Source organism: Poecilia reticulata, chromosome 6 (genome assembly GCF_904066995.2).
Source record: "Poecilia reticulata chromosome 6, P_reticulata-male-v2, whole genome shotgun sequence".
NCBI classification, from domain to species: Eukaryota; Metazoa; Chordata; class Actinopteri; order Cyprinodontiformes; family Poeciliidae; genus Poecilia; species Poecilia reticulata.
In genome coordinates, this window is record NC_088835.1 from 20023244 (window position 1) to 20036686 (window position 13443).

Genomic DNA, 13443 nt, shown 5'->3' on the forward strand with positions numbered 1-13443 from the left:
TAAGATGAGGTTTTACTGTTTTGAATTGTAGATTTGCAGGGCATAACCTTAAAATGTTCTTCCCATGTGCGTAGTCGACAGTCTTCATTCTTCTTAGTAGCCATAAACACTCCCATGTTAAGGAAGAAAGAATGAAAGGACACGGATTCATTCATGTGTAGCAAGGCAAGGGCAGAGTGAGGATCATTAGAATGCAAAGTGTTATGCTGATTAGGACTGCACATCTCACCTTAGAGAGGTGGGCTATTTGAGGAAAAACCCATTTACCTGCTAGGGCAAGACAGTCATGCATAAAAATGCTTCACTGAAGCAGCTTAATTTGATAGCATCTGGGTAAATGGCATTAAATGACATTTTGAGGTGTTTCTTCAGATTTATGTCAACACTTTATAAAATAAACCCAACCTTAGGCAGCTGAACTCATTGCTAAGCTGTTCAGAAGATTACATATGATTAACTGGGTTTATTAATTGTGATTATAGGTCTAATAGAAAACATAGAAACAGCTTCTTTTATTTGTATTTTTTTTGTTTGTTTTCAACCTAAGCCTCCGTCGCACAAGTTATATTAAAGTTTATACTTCAGTTTCTTCTTAGAAAACCAATTATGAAAAGTGTTATTTTAAAATACACTGAATTTCAGTTCAATTCCAACCCAGTATTTTTTGTAATAAAACAGCAACAAAAAAACCCCCAATCAAGTTCAATTAAAAACCATTTTAGCATGCATTTTAATTAATTGGTTCATTTTAAATATCATTACTACTAAATTCAATTGCAATTAAATCAAATTCAGTCTGATTGCAGCGATCGCTCATCCCAAACAACAAAGCAAACCATTGAGATCAATTTGAAGCTCCAAGCACAACAGTTTTCAGAGACTATGTTAAATTGAACTAAAATAGACAGTAAATTTGCATATACTGTAATCATGAAAGCAGACTGAAGATATAACCTCACTTGGATAACTGTTATGCTAATCAAGTTATCCAAATGTGAGAGAGACTCTGCGAGGTACACTGGTATTCACTTCAAAGAGAGGTGAAAATGTGGTTGAATTTGTATAACAGAGCATGTTTGTTAATGCCTCAACGGTTTTTGCATCTCTCACGTACCTCTGAATTTCAAAATACATTACCTCACACAGCCTCTGGTTTTATAGAGAAAGGTGAGCAGTTCCCTCCACATCCGAGATGTCTTGATGAAATTACTCAAAGAATAATGTCCTGGCTGGCATTCATCCAGCTGTGAAGTTGAAATAGATGAAAATCTTTCTGACAAGCTTTTGAATTGATATCTTTGCCAAAATACAAGTGGCTGTGTACCTAAAACTACAGCTATAATGGTTTTTGTAAAAGTGAGGATGATAAAGTGTCTGCATAGCGCAGCCTCATCTTCTTTCTGCAACCCTCTTAAAGCTTGATAAGTGTGCTGCTGTTGTTCTACGCTGTGACTCAGACATTAATATGCTGGAGCCACCATAGGCCGTCAGATTCTATAGCAATTGGAAAGCCATCAGCAAATGGTTGTTTCGATATTGGGTGTTTTGTGGGGAGGTGGTGGGTTGAGGGGGTGAAAGGAAGGGTTGAGTAAGGAAAAGGGAAATAAATAAGTCTAAAAATAAGAAACAAGGAAGACAGTAAGACAATGAGAAAATATGAGACAGAAATCAGGAATTAAAATTAAGGCAACAGATAGAAATAGACAGAAAAAAAGGCTATTGCACAGCACATGTAGTGTATCTGGGCATATAGTTGAACATTTCTGCTATGATACGGATGAAGTGCCAATGCAAATATCTTGACGTTCTCAACATTTTCTTACATCATGACCACAAACTTCATTGTGATTTTATGTGATAGAACAACACAAAGCAACACTTGATTACGAAGTGAAAGGAAAAGGAGATATTTTTCAAAGTCACATACATCATATGAGCTCGTTTGATCTGATACCGCTATGGATCCTCACGCCTTTATCTGTAGCAGCAGAAAGAGTGTGATAAGTCAACAGGCATCCACCCTTACTTACTAGATTACAACATCCACCAGAGAGATGCTGGTGAAAAAAAAACACACCAGGAACACTTATATGATTGGAGTTTCTCATGAGGTGAGTTTCAGAACTTTTATCATTTTTAGAACACGATTACGTTACATACCATGCCACCGCCGCACAGATCTGTGCCTGCCTGCCAGGCCCTGTGCCGCTCTGCTGCGACTGCACTGAGCGCATCATGACAGTGACCAGGCGGGTGAGCTGTTGTTTGTGCCGTTCTGGAAAACTATATCTAGTAGCTGTAACACCTAAAGTAAAAACATATATATGTTGGGCTCTCACCAGGCTGAAAGAAAACATCGTCTGTCATGTGTGAAGCTGGTGTAATTCCAGCTTCACACATGACTCCATGACAAAGGCTCACAAGACAGAAACTCACAACCTTATTGGAAAATGGAACACAAGTTGAAGATTTCCAAAAATAGATATTTCTAACTAGATAAGCCAGACAAAAAGTTAGATTTTTTTTCTGCACTCCTTCCCAATCGTAAATGTTGATAGTCAATGTTGGGAGTGTGGATGTATTGCTAAGTGATGTACTTGTTAACAACATTGGGAAGCTCTTCATCTGAAGAAGATATTAAAATTAGAAAACTTTGAATCACCACTTTTAGAATCTGTAAATAACTAAAACTTTACAATCTGGTTTATGCCCTCACAATAGCATAGAAACCACTCCCTTAAAATATCCAAAGATCCCTCCATGATAGCAGATTCGGGATAATAAAGGGCTGATAATATGTCTTTTCCAGGTTTGATTGGACAATCAAGTAAATATGTTTAAAAAATAAGGAAATCTGATGTCTTGAAATTGGCTTTTGTCTCTTTAAAAAGCCCCCCCCTTCGGCATGTCATCACAACAGTGCTCCTCCATGATACCATTTATAATCTTTCTCAGGAGCATAGGACTGAGTAGTAGTTTGTATGAGTTTAGCAGATGCACAATTTCACAAGGTGTTTGCTTATTGCTGCTGCCTCTAGTCTGGAGGACGTTGGGACTGCAGCTCCAAGGAAGAGCTTATTCTTCCCAACGGTCCAGTCAAAAACATAGACTCAAACTCAATCAGGACTGAGGTAAAACTTGAAAATTTATGTTCATACTCTCCATCCAGTTTGACTCATCCTGAGCTGCTTTCCAAAGAGATATGAAATGAAATGACATCAGATTTGCATAGCAATTTTCAGGGCACTCAGACACTTTGAAACCAGTCATTCACAGACTGAATGCAGGCTACTGGCTGGTAGCCACAGGTGCCCTGGGACAGTCTGATATGGAGCAAGATTTCAGTCTGTAGATTCACAAAAAGAACTATAACGAAGCTCTTTTTGTAATTACAGCTCTTGCTTTTCCTTGTATTGAAAGGAAAGGTTCATTATTGATTTATGCCACTTAATATACCCTCCAAAATCTGAACTAAATAAACTGAAGCCCGTGATTGTAACCTGATTATACGTGAGAAAGAGAAGATCTGTAAATATCAATGCTAATTGTGTCAGTGTTTCATTTCAGAGAATAATAAAGCGACTTTTTACACTGAATGAGCAGCTAACACACACAAGATCAAGTTAAGTCGTAGAAAACTGATTTATTTCTAAATGTATTTGTGAGTGCACATTATAATTGTTTTTCTCTTAAATAAAAAAAGAAGAAACTTGAGAGTAAGCTTTGGCAGCACAAGCAGCGGCATGATGCTGAATGCAACTTGCACAGCCACAGAGGTGATGATGAATGAAGACTAGGCGGAGCTCTGCTGATGTATTAGAATTCATTGCTTGAGAGAGAGGCAGGAAAAGGAGAGAATGGAGATGCGGTGTGAAGAAATGTGGAGGGGAAGGATGAAAGCGGGTGAAATGGAAGTGAGAGAGAGAGAAAGAGAGAGAGATGGAGGGGATTGAAGGCAAAGAGGCAATGAGTCAGGAGCGACAATTAAACCAAATGGGCTGGAGCTTTTGCCCCCCCTTCTCCCCCCCCACCCGCCACCCTTCTGCACACAAGTGTACACGCAGACAGACACACACACACACACACGCATACTTACGCAGCCTGCCTCAGGGAGCTATGGCGCATGCACACTCCACTCTCGGCAGACAGGCAGAAGGAGATCAGTTGTGCTCTGGGACTGGTGTGTGTCAGCGATGTGTTAGCGACATACTGGCAGTGGCGTATGCCATGCCAGTGAAGGTGCAATGCTAGCCGGAGCGGAGGGGGCTGTGTGTGTTTGTGCCTGGGTGCACAGCTAGAATGCACATAGAGGGCTTGTGGCGTGAGAGTGTGAGCGAGCCGTCAAAACGGAGGGGAGGCACGGAGCACAGCAGCAGCAGCAGCATTGCTAGAGTGTGTGTGAGTGTGTGTGAGCGTATGTGTGAGGGGTGGAGGGGAGAGGAGAGGCAGACACGGAGGGACTCCGGGGAGAGGGAGCGGGAGTTGGGGAGCAGACCTAACCTTTCTCCTCCACAGCAGGAAAACCAGGACCCAAGGACAAGGGAGGATCTGTAGTCCAGCCCGGAGCATCTGGAGCACAGGGCATACGGGAGATTTCTGTTTGTCTTTTGGAGGGACTTCTGATGGAACCCAAACTCAGGATGTGCTTAACTAAAGGGGGCTGCCAGTCGGACCTGATAGATCCACACAGGAAAGGAAACAGGGCTATTCCTTTTACTGGTACATTTTTCTTCTCCTACCTCGAATAGGATGCGAGAGAGAGGGGACACCTAAGAGGGAGAGGGTAAAAGAGAGCAAGGACATTGTCTCTGCTACTGAAGAAGAAACAGGGGGAGGACAAGAGTGTCTTGGAGGAAAATACTATTCTCTCATGACTCTCCTGTGGAACACTGACTGTTGATTGGCAGGTACTTAGGCATGCCTATGAATCCCTCCCTGGGAACATTAACAACCAGGGGGTGTCACCAGGTCGCTGTCCCACTGACGACCATGTCAGTGACAACTGGCTTCAGTTACCAGCTCCCTGGAATCACCACAGTAACATATGTGTTTGTTTACAGCCCTGGCTCAGTGCAGCGAGACCCAAGCCCACCTCATCACACACCCCCTGCACTGACAGGCCCTCGTGGGCCCAAACGGAAACTCTACAGTGCTGTCCCAGGACGTACCTTCATTGTGGTCAAGCCCTACACCCCACAAGGGGAAGGAGAGATCCAGCTCAATCGTGGAGAACGGGTAAAAGGTGAGTTGTCTTTTCTGATTTTTCTTTTTTTTTTTAAATGTAAGTGTTATTTTATCTGCCTCAATTGATTCATTATTAGAATTATGACCACGATATATACAGATGTACATTTATGCCTGCTGGTTGTCGAACAAAAGTATGTGACAAAATATACAGAACTTACCTTGTTCTCTCATATCATTACTTCACTTTCAGCCTTGAAGTCATTTCAATAATTTTTGAGCATAACATTGTGAATAGCCATTTCATCAACTTTTTTTTTTTTTTTTGAATGTGGTGATTTCTGCTATTACCAATGTTTTTTCTTTCATGGGTCTGTGTGTGTGCTTTTGTCTCCATTCATGCTTCACTCCAGACTTTGACTGTAATGACGTAGAAGGTAAACTCCATAATGTGCTCCGCACCCAAAATCCCCCCTCCAACAAACCTAAGCGTGTTTACCCCACACCCGCAATGAAAGCAATTAGATCCTGTTTGAATCCACTTGAGAAATTTGCACACTCCCACAACAAATCTTTGATCACTGCAAGGAGAGCGTGCAAATTCAAACAGGTCCCATGTGCTTTTGGATGTTGGTGTGCATACATATGATGTATTTTTCCACCTTTGGGAGAGTGCTTCCTCTGTGTGTACACAATAGATTTTCTGCTTGCCCTTACCTTTTATCACCTGTCCACAGACACCCAATTCTAGACTGACCCCACACCCAACATCCTGTCACTTCACATGCATCACCATGGATCAGACCCACATTAGCTTAATGGAATCAGTTCCCTCATGTCCTTAGAAGGTCCAGAAGGAGTCGGGTGGCACTCATACTGAGACCTCTTATGTTCCTTTCAAATCTACGGAGGGACAGGAAGTTACAGCTTAAGGGTCAATTTGAAATGTCTGTCTAAGCTTTGGGTGAGACACATAATCACTTACTTCCTGCTTCTCCTAATCTACAAAGAAATTATAAGCATGCCTTTCTATATTATTATGGGGAAAAAATGAAACAATCTGAATTATAGCCGGGCAGCCTTGAAAGGTGATGGATACTGAAGTTGACATAATAGTTAATGCAGTTGTGATGACTCAACAGCAGTATGGTATACCTCCAACTGTCGAATGGATCGGCTGTCACCAGCTTTTACGCTGGTGCCACTGGATCCATAACCCTGCTATTAATGTGAACACCCAGTGTTTTGTAGTTCTCTCATGTTGACACATACAGGAAACAAGCTTACAGCATCATGGCAGCCAACACTATGGCACTGCCAAGAAAACCATCTGGTCCTGTTATGCAATACTGACCATCACTATATTGTGATATCTATCTATCTATCTATCTATCTATCTATCTATCTATCTATCTATCTATCTATCTATCTATCTATCTATCTATCTATCTATCTATCTATCTATCTATCTATCTATCTATCTATCTATCTATCTATCTATCTATCTATCTATCTATCTATCTATCTATCTATCTATCTATCTATCTATCTATCTATCTATCTATCTATCTATCTATCTATCTATCTATCTATCTATCTATCTATCTATCTATCTATCTATCTATCTATCTATCTATCTATCTATCTATCTATCTATCTATCTATCCTCTTTCTCGACTCTCTTTCTTTATAGTCCTAGAGAAGTAAATCTTGAATTTTAAATGAGTGAACTTTCTGTGTAGTACTACTGTACATTTAGTATAAAACACCATCAATTTCAGAAAATCTAAACTGACAACCCCCAGGGAAAAAAAGTGCAAAGTGGAAGGCCAGTGAATGACAAGAAGCCATTAAGGAGATACAAGCCCTGGAATGACATGTGCCATTGACGGTTTCAATAGGTTGCTGACATTAAGAAGGCCTACAAGAAGCTATAAAGTCTGATGTGATAGACAGTTACCAAGGTCTCAATCATGATAGCACAAGAGGAGCCACTAAGCACAACAGCAACACAGGGTTTCCTGGATAAAACCACATCTTATCTTTTATGCAATAATATAAACTAAATAGCCGTGTTCAGTAGGTATAGCATGTCATAATCGTGCAGGTGTTTATTTAATTTAACTAGAAAGGTTGCATTAAGATATGGCAAACGTTTTATGCAGAAAATAGCATATATTAATGAGAACTAAAACACAAAACAAAGAATTAACACCGCTTTGCTACAGTTGTTTCAAGAAGTTTTTTTTTTTTTTAAATGAAGAGGTAATGAATCAAAATTACCTGAAACTTTTAATTAACTCATGATTTAACAAAGGGGAGGATTACTCCTTCCCACCATGCCTTGATAATGTTCTTATTTTCTGTAACTTACTAAATAAAATTCTTATCTAAATTGCCTTTTGTATTAATCTTTTTTTTTTAATGAGATACAATTTTTGATCTGAAACATTTAAGTGTGAAAATAAATAAATAAATAAATAAATAAAAAACTCAATGACTGGAAAAGATGACAAGGGGTGTTTCCACCCCGTGTCTTCAAGGAGTGAACCGATTAATCTTATTGGTTGAGAATCAGTAATTTTCAACCAATAAGATGAAAATGATTGGTTCTTTTAATAGTATTTTTTGCTCCTTTAACTAAAATGTTTTCCCTGTTCAGAGATTCTGAAAATGACCTAATAAGTAGATTTTCAGCCCCATCCCCAGAACCTCCAAAGAGCAAAGTGCAAAGCACTAATCTCTGTTTTTCCTGTGTTTTGTATTACTCCTTTAATCACCAGTTTTACTAGAGGACCATGTCTACGATGAGATCAGACTGGGTAAATCTGATTAAATGATATTAATGTGTGTGGATGTTTTGATGAAGGGGATGGTCCTTATATACACATATCAGTAAATGCCTAACTACAAATTGTTAAAAATAGTTTTAACAATTTGAATTTTTTTTTTGTCCTTCAAGTCCAACCTATAATATCTGACAAAATGAATATTCTTGCAAATGGCTGTAATAAGTACATATACAATATGCATTGATGATATTCCTTATATTTACATTTCAGCATAACTGACAATTCCTCTTTAAGATAAAGTTTTTCTGATACCCCTGCACATGTAAACATGTCTCTATTGTCTTGATATTTTTGACAACGTAGCCTCAGAGCTACTGGCAAATATTTTCCAGAATATTGTTAGAAAGTTTGGACTTTTATGAGGATTGTTTGCATAGAAATCTGGTCATTTTCTGATTATATAGAGATATGGATATAATTTGTATGTCAGTTAAAAAGATTTGTTGAAACATTACTTTCAACTATAGTTAGTGCACTTTAAAGTGAAAGCCTGGCGACCAGTTCATGTACAGAATACTGTTTGCTCTTGAGTGAGAATGATTCATTGGCATATAGAGACACTATATTAGCTGTATTACATACACAGTAATTCTGTTTTATACATTCATTTGTTCTTTTTTTATATATTTACTTATAGTAAAAAGTGACTGCCTGGACTCCGACGGTAAATAGAGTAGATCAGTGTCCTCTTGTTTGAATCCTGTGTGTTGAATCACTATAATTTTACATAACAGTAGAATAATGTAGCAACTTATCTCACTTAAATGTCAGCCTTTAATATTTCAGATTACACTGATAATGGTGATGATTGTGATAATGATTAGTATTATTATTAGTAGTAGTATTTTACATTATATAAGATATTAGTTTTCATAAGTTGGTTTTGCTCTCTGCAAGTTTTTCATTGTATCTGGTGGGAAAAAGAAAACACTTCCTCTATATAAATTTTTTTCCCTACTGGCAGGGAGCAATCACCAACTAAATGTCCAAAATGTATCATTTGTCCTGATAAAATTCTCTCTAGAAGATAGAGGTGTATGTTTTTCAGAACAATGTGATTTAAAGTAAAATACTGTAGCTATTATAGCTTTAGCATTGCAGTGTTACTCTGCTATGTGTGCTTGTTTTTATCAAGTATGTATTAATTAATTTACATGCCCTATAGCTCACGCCTCATGCATTGAAGACGTTGATGATTACACTGACTTTACCAATAACCATGAAGGTAACTTTGACGTTTTTCTTTTGTTTTCTAAAGGCTGAAAAAGTTGAAAATTAATTCTGAACACTATTATAAGCTGTGTCTTAAAATCCTTTCTTGTACATTACAATTTTTTACTCAGGTTCGTCAGTTTTTTGGGTTGTCAAATTGCAGTATGATTGAGGTAAAACAAAGTTTACTATAACCAATAATAGTCCAGAAAGGTTTCAAAAGCTGTTTATAAGATGTAAATGTGTGGATAAATCAACATTTTAGAGTCTGAAGATATGTTTCATCAGCTCCTTGCTCAGATTTAAGAATTGTTCCCAGCTTAGTCATCAACCTGTTACTATCCATCGACTTCTCTTTTGTCACCAGTTGCTGTCTCTAGTTTTGGCTACATAAACAGTCCTGCTGTCCACTATTTACATCAACTTCCAGCTCTCCAAGCAGCCTGCTAGTCATAGGTAATTGAGCAGTTGGTAGTTCAGCACTTCCTGACAGCCGCCAGACCACAAAACTAGCAAGCATTTGTTTTCATTCTCTGTTCTTAATCTGACATCTGATGTTTCCATGTGTGTATGCAGCATTTGTCAAACAGAGTGTGTATTGTGGGTTTGTGGTTTAGGATTCCTGTTGGGGCACTCCATTTGTAGCCCTCCAAGGTCCATCCCTAAGCCTCCTTACATCCTCCATTTGTGCTCCTTATCATACTCACTTCAGTGTTTGTTACCGCTCTTTCCCTTCACCGATGTAATCTGATCTCATCATCCTGTTGGACATCTCTTGAAAGGCCACTTACCATCTCCATGGTAACAGGTGGTAACCAGGTCAAGCTCTTTTTACACTTGTGCGCACGGAAGCATCTGCGCACTTGAACACACACATGCACACATAGTTCCACTAATATATACATATCCATATACATTTGTTGAAACTCATAATTCAAGCAAATACAAAAAAGGATATTAAAAGGTACAGAAATGTGTGTCAACATTCTGCGTCCCACTCTCCTCATTTCCCACTAAAGGCAATAAGTGCAAGTTTGGGACATTCTTCACCTCAACAAGGTGACACATTTGAGAGCATGCTTCCGTAACAGTGTATTACATCTAGTGTGCACAAGCGCATGCAAGCACACACATGCACACACCTACACACACACACCAGAGCACATATACCCCCTCAAAACGCCATTATAAATCTTGCAGACAGCCATGAAAATGAAACCAGTGCAAGTAATGTTGAGATTAGACATTCACAAACATGATTAATGGGGTTTGGCCGCACCCTGTGTGTGCAGAATATTAACACTGCCATGTGTAACAGAGGACACCTAGACCAGCCATAGAAACAAAAAACACCCAAATGTCCACTTGTGGCTTCCATTGGGTGGTTTCAAGGTCTACTTTGAATGGGTTGTGGAAGGACCTATTGTGATCTTAACGCAAAGTAGGTCAAGCATTAACTTTAGCAGACACTCTGCACACTGCTACATCAACTGGAAAATCTCTGTTAAACCTTTTATTTGAAGAACATTCCCTGTTTTGTTTAAAAAGCTTTAAAAGTTATTGAATCGTATTTTTACATTGTTTTTAAATGGGTTTTGGACAAGATCATTAGCCTCTATGCAAATGATAAAGTTCATAGAGTTTCTCTCATTTTCATAATACAAATAGCTATTGTTAATACTGAACGCAAAGGCATCTGACAGTTACCAAGCAACAGATACTGAGTGTATTTTGCAGTTTTGGGATGTAATTTGAACAAATTTTGCTTTTGGTGAATTTAGGAAAATGTCTATTTGATTCTACAGGACATTTGGTGCCTGCTTTCTGTCTCAATTTTATTGATCTTTTTTGTTTTTGTGTTGACCTTTTTTATGCATCAGTTTAGGTAAAACCATCCGATCAAAGCGTTGGAGTCTAAATTTAATGTTTAGTTTCCTATAGTGAGACTGAGACGAATTAATTGTACTTTATCTGTATGCAGCAGTGGCATGAGAAGCATTTGGTGTGTTCCAGTGTTTTTTGTTAATATGCAAGAAGTAACATCCCTCCATTGTTGTTTGCATCAGGAAGTGTGTGTGCACATGTCTGCTTGTGTGACTGGCTTTGCATAACATGAAACAAGTAATTGCCTCCCACAAGTTAGATAAACTGCAGCCTTTAAGTATTCAACAACCAGCTGTCTGAATATCTGAGGCACACTTAGAAGAAATGCTGCTCTGCCTTATTATTCTTCATTTAAAGCCCTCTGCTATTTTAGTAAAAGCATGCTTTTCTACCTGCAGTTCAGCCAAAAATATTTGTTTTAACTGGCTGTCATTAATGAAAAGGATATCTAAAGATATATGTTGCATTTTGGTATCTGTGGGTTTTTTATTTTTATTTTTTTATTTTATAGAGGATGGTTTTTCAACAACAATTACTTACTTACAGATTTGGTACTAGGATGGGCAGGAAGATATTTTTATAGTAAAATATCAATTACCATTTTGTTCTCTAAATCAATATGTAGTTTTTAAAGAAATTAAAAACTCACCAGGCAATAATTTAGGGCAAAAAGTGTTTCTAACCATATTTTAATATGTTTGTATTTTGTATCTTGCTAATTTAGCTGTTAACGTGAAGGTTTGCCATATTGACAATTTGCTGTGAGACATAGACCATTGTGTTATTGTTTTGGTTACAAGTCTGAGTGTAATCTGATCCTTGGCTACAACGTTGGCACTCTATGAAATAAGACAAGCTTATAACCAGCTAAACAGACAAACCAATTCATTATGAAGAGACCAAACATAATACGATAAGACCAAATGTAATGCAATAAGTATTATCATGTCATAACAATAATATGACAATACTATTTTATTAGTCCTATCATCTTATTGTAAACATCATATGCTAAGATGTGTACTAATGTCCCAGACAGGAAAGGCTTCTCTACCTGTCCCTGCTCTAGACTGAGCAGGGACAGGTCACTATTGCACATCAGCTTTGCTGAAATTAGAAATTATACATTTCAAAATACATAAAATCATTCTATGCCCTGAGGTTTGGGATGAGTCAGCAACTGTTTCCTCTGGTATGCCACCATAAGAAGAACTCAGAAAATGCCTTTTCAGGACAAACAGTGACTCATAGTTCATTAACAAGACTAACCAAAAGCACTGTTATATAAAGACTACACATCATACCTTAATGTACCATGTTTAAACATCTAAATGCTAAAAAAAAAGTCAACCACTGATATATTTGTTCACATAAAATTATTTATGTGCTATAATATGTTAATGTCAGTCTGTGAAAAGGTTTCTGTCATTAGTCATTTGCAATGTCCCAAGGTGTTTGTGTGTTGTTGATAGTGGACAGGGTCACATGCTCTAGGCAAGGACATTACTGTCCAATCAGAGTAGCAGCAGGGTGCAAAGTCCTGCCCACGCACCTACCTGCTCCATGCTGACCACACCACCTGTCCTCTCCTTACACTTTTACTTTTTTTGACACGTTTTTCCAGCTTGCTTGTTTTCCAAACGTTCCCATATGGTGTGCCCTGCTTGACAGGATTATCCCACATTTAGCCTCTTACTGAAATTAAAAGATCCACTCGCAGTACATATTTCTAACTTAGTGAGATGTAGCCTCACACAAAATGGTAATTAGAAGCAGAGCAGAAACAGCAGTCGCAGAGTTAATCAGTGTATGAATAAACATGAACGGGATAGCTGTGGCATAAACAGCAGCTATTGACTGATGGAAATGCATATTCAACAGCAACACTGATATGCTTTCTGCTAACAACCTCTCTATCATGTACGACGTGATTCACAGTTTGACCTGTACCGACTCTTTTTCTGCCATGTGCAGTTAGACTTGTGGCCGCTGTGAGTGGTTTGAAAAGCTGCACAGAAAGGTCATGGTCTTGCCTGGTGGTGTCAGATGGAGTAGCTTTCAGCAAATTTGAAAAGCCCTGTGTCCTGACCTCTTTTTTTTGCAGAGCATGTTATCCACAGTTTCCCTGATATTTAAATAAATGACACCATGCTTCATTTTATATATAAAGGAAATACCGACAGGAAATAACACCAGACATTGTAAATACTGCAGGACTTCTATATTTAGAACTGTTGTAAGTTATTTTAACTCGATCTAAAATGGGAAGCAACTAAAAAAATCATCTATTTTATACTTAAATCACTAGATG

General features: G+C 38.3%; 1 protein-coding gene across 9 annotated transcripts in view; it reads left to right on the top strand.

Moving 5' to 3' along the window:
* Nucleotides 1–13443, top strand: part of shank3a (SH3 and multiple ankyrin repeat domains 3a) — a 195761-nt gene that overhangs the window by 125426 nt on the left and 56892 nt on the right. For 7 of the 9 annotated variants that reach the window (XR_014087898.1, XM_081608116.1, XM_081608115.1 and 4 more), the window contains 2 exons: nucleotides 5061–5242; nucleotides 5598–5621. Coding sequence is in view for 8 of the 9 variants with exons in the window: in XM_081608116.1 (XP_081464242.1) it covers nucleotides 5061–5242; nucleotides 5598–5621 (206 nt within the window). In the remaining variant the exon portion in view is untranslated. The remainder of the gene's footprint in view (nucleotides 1–5060; nucleotides 5243–5597; nucleotides 5622–13443) is intronic. The other 2 variants (XM_081608114.1, XM_017305279.2) reach the window with 1 other exon arrangement.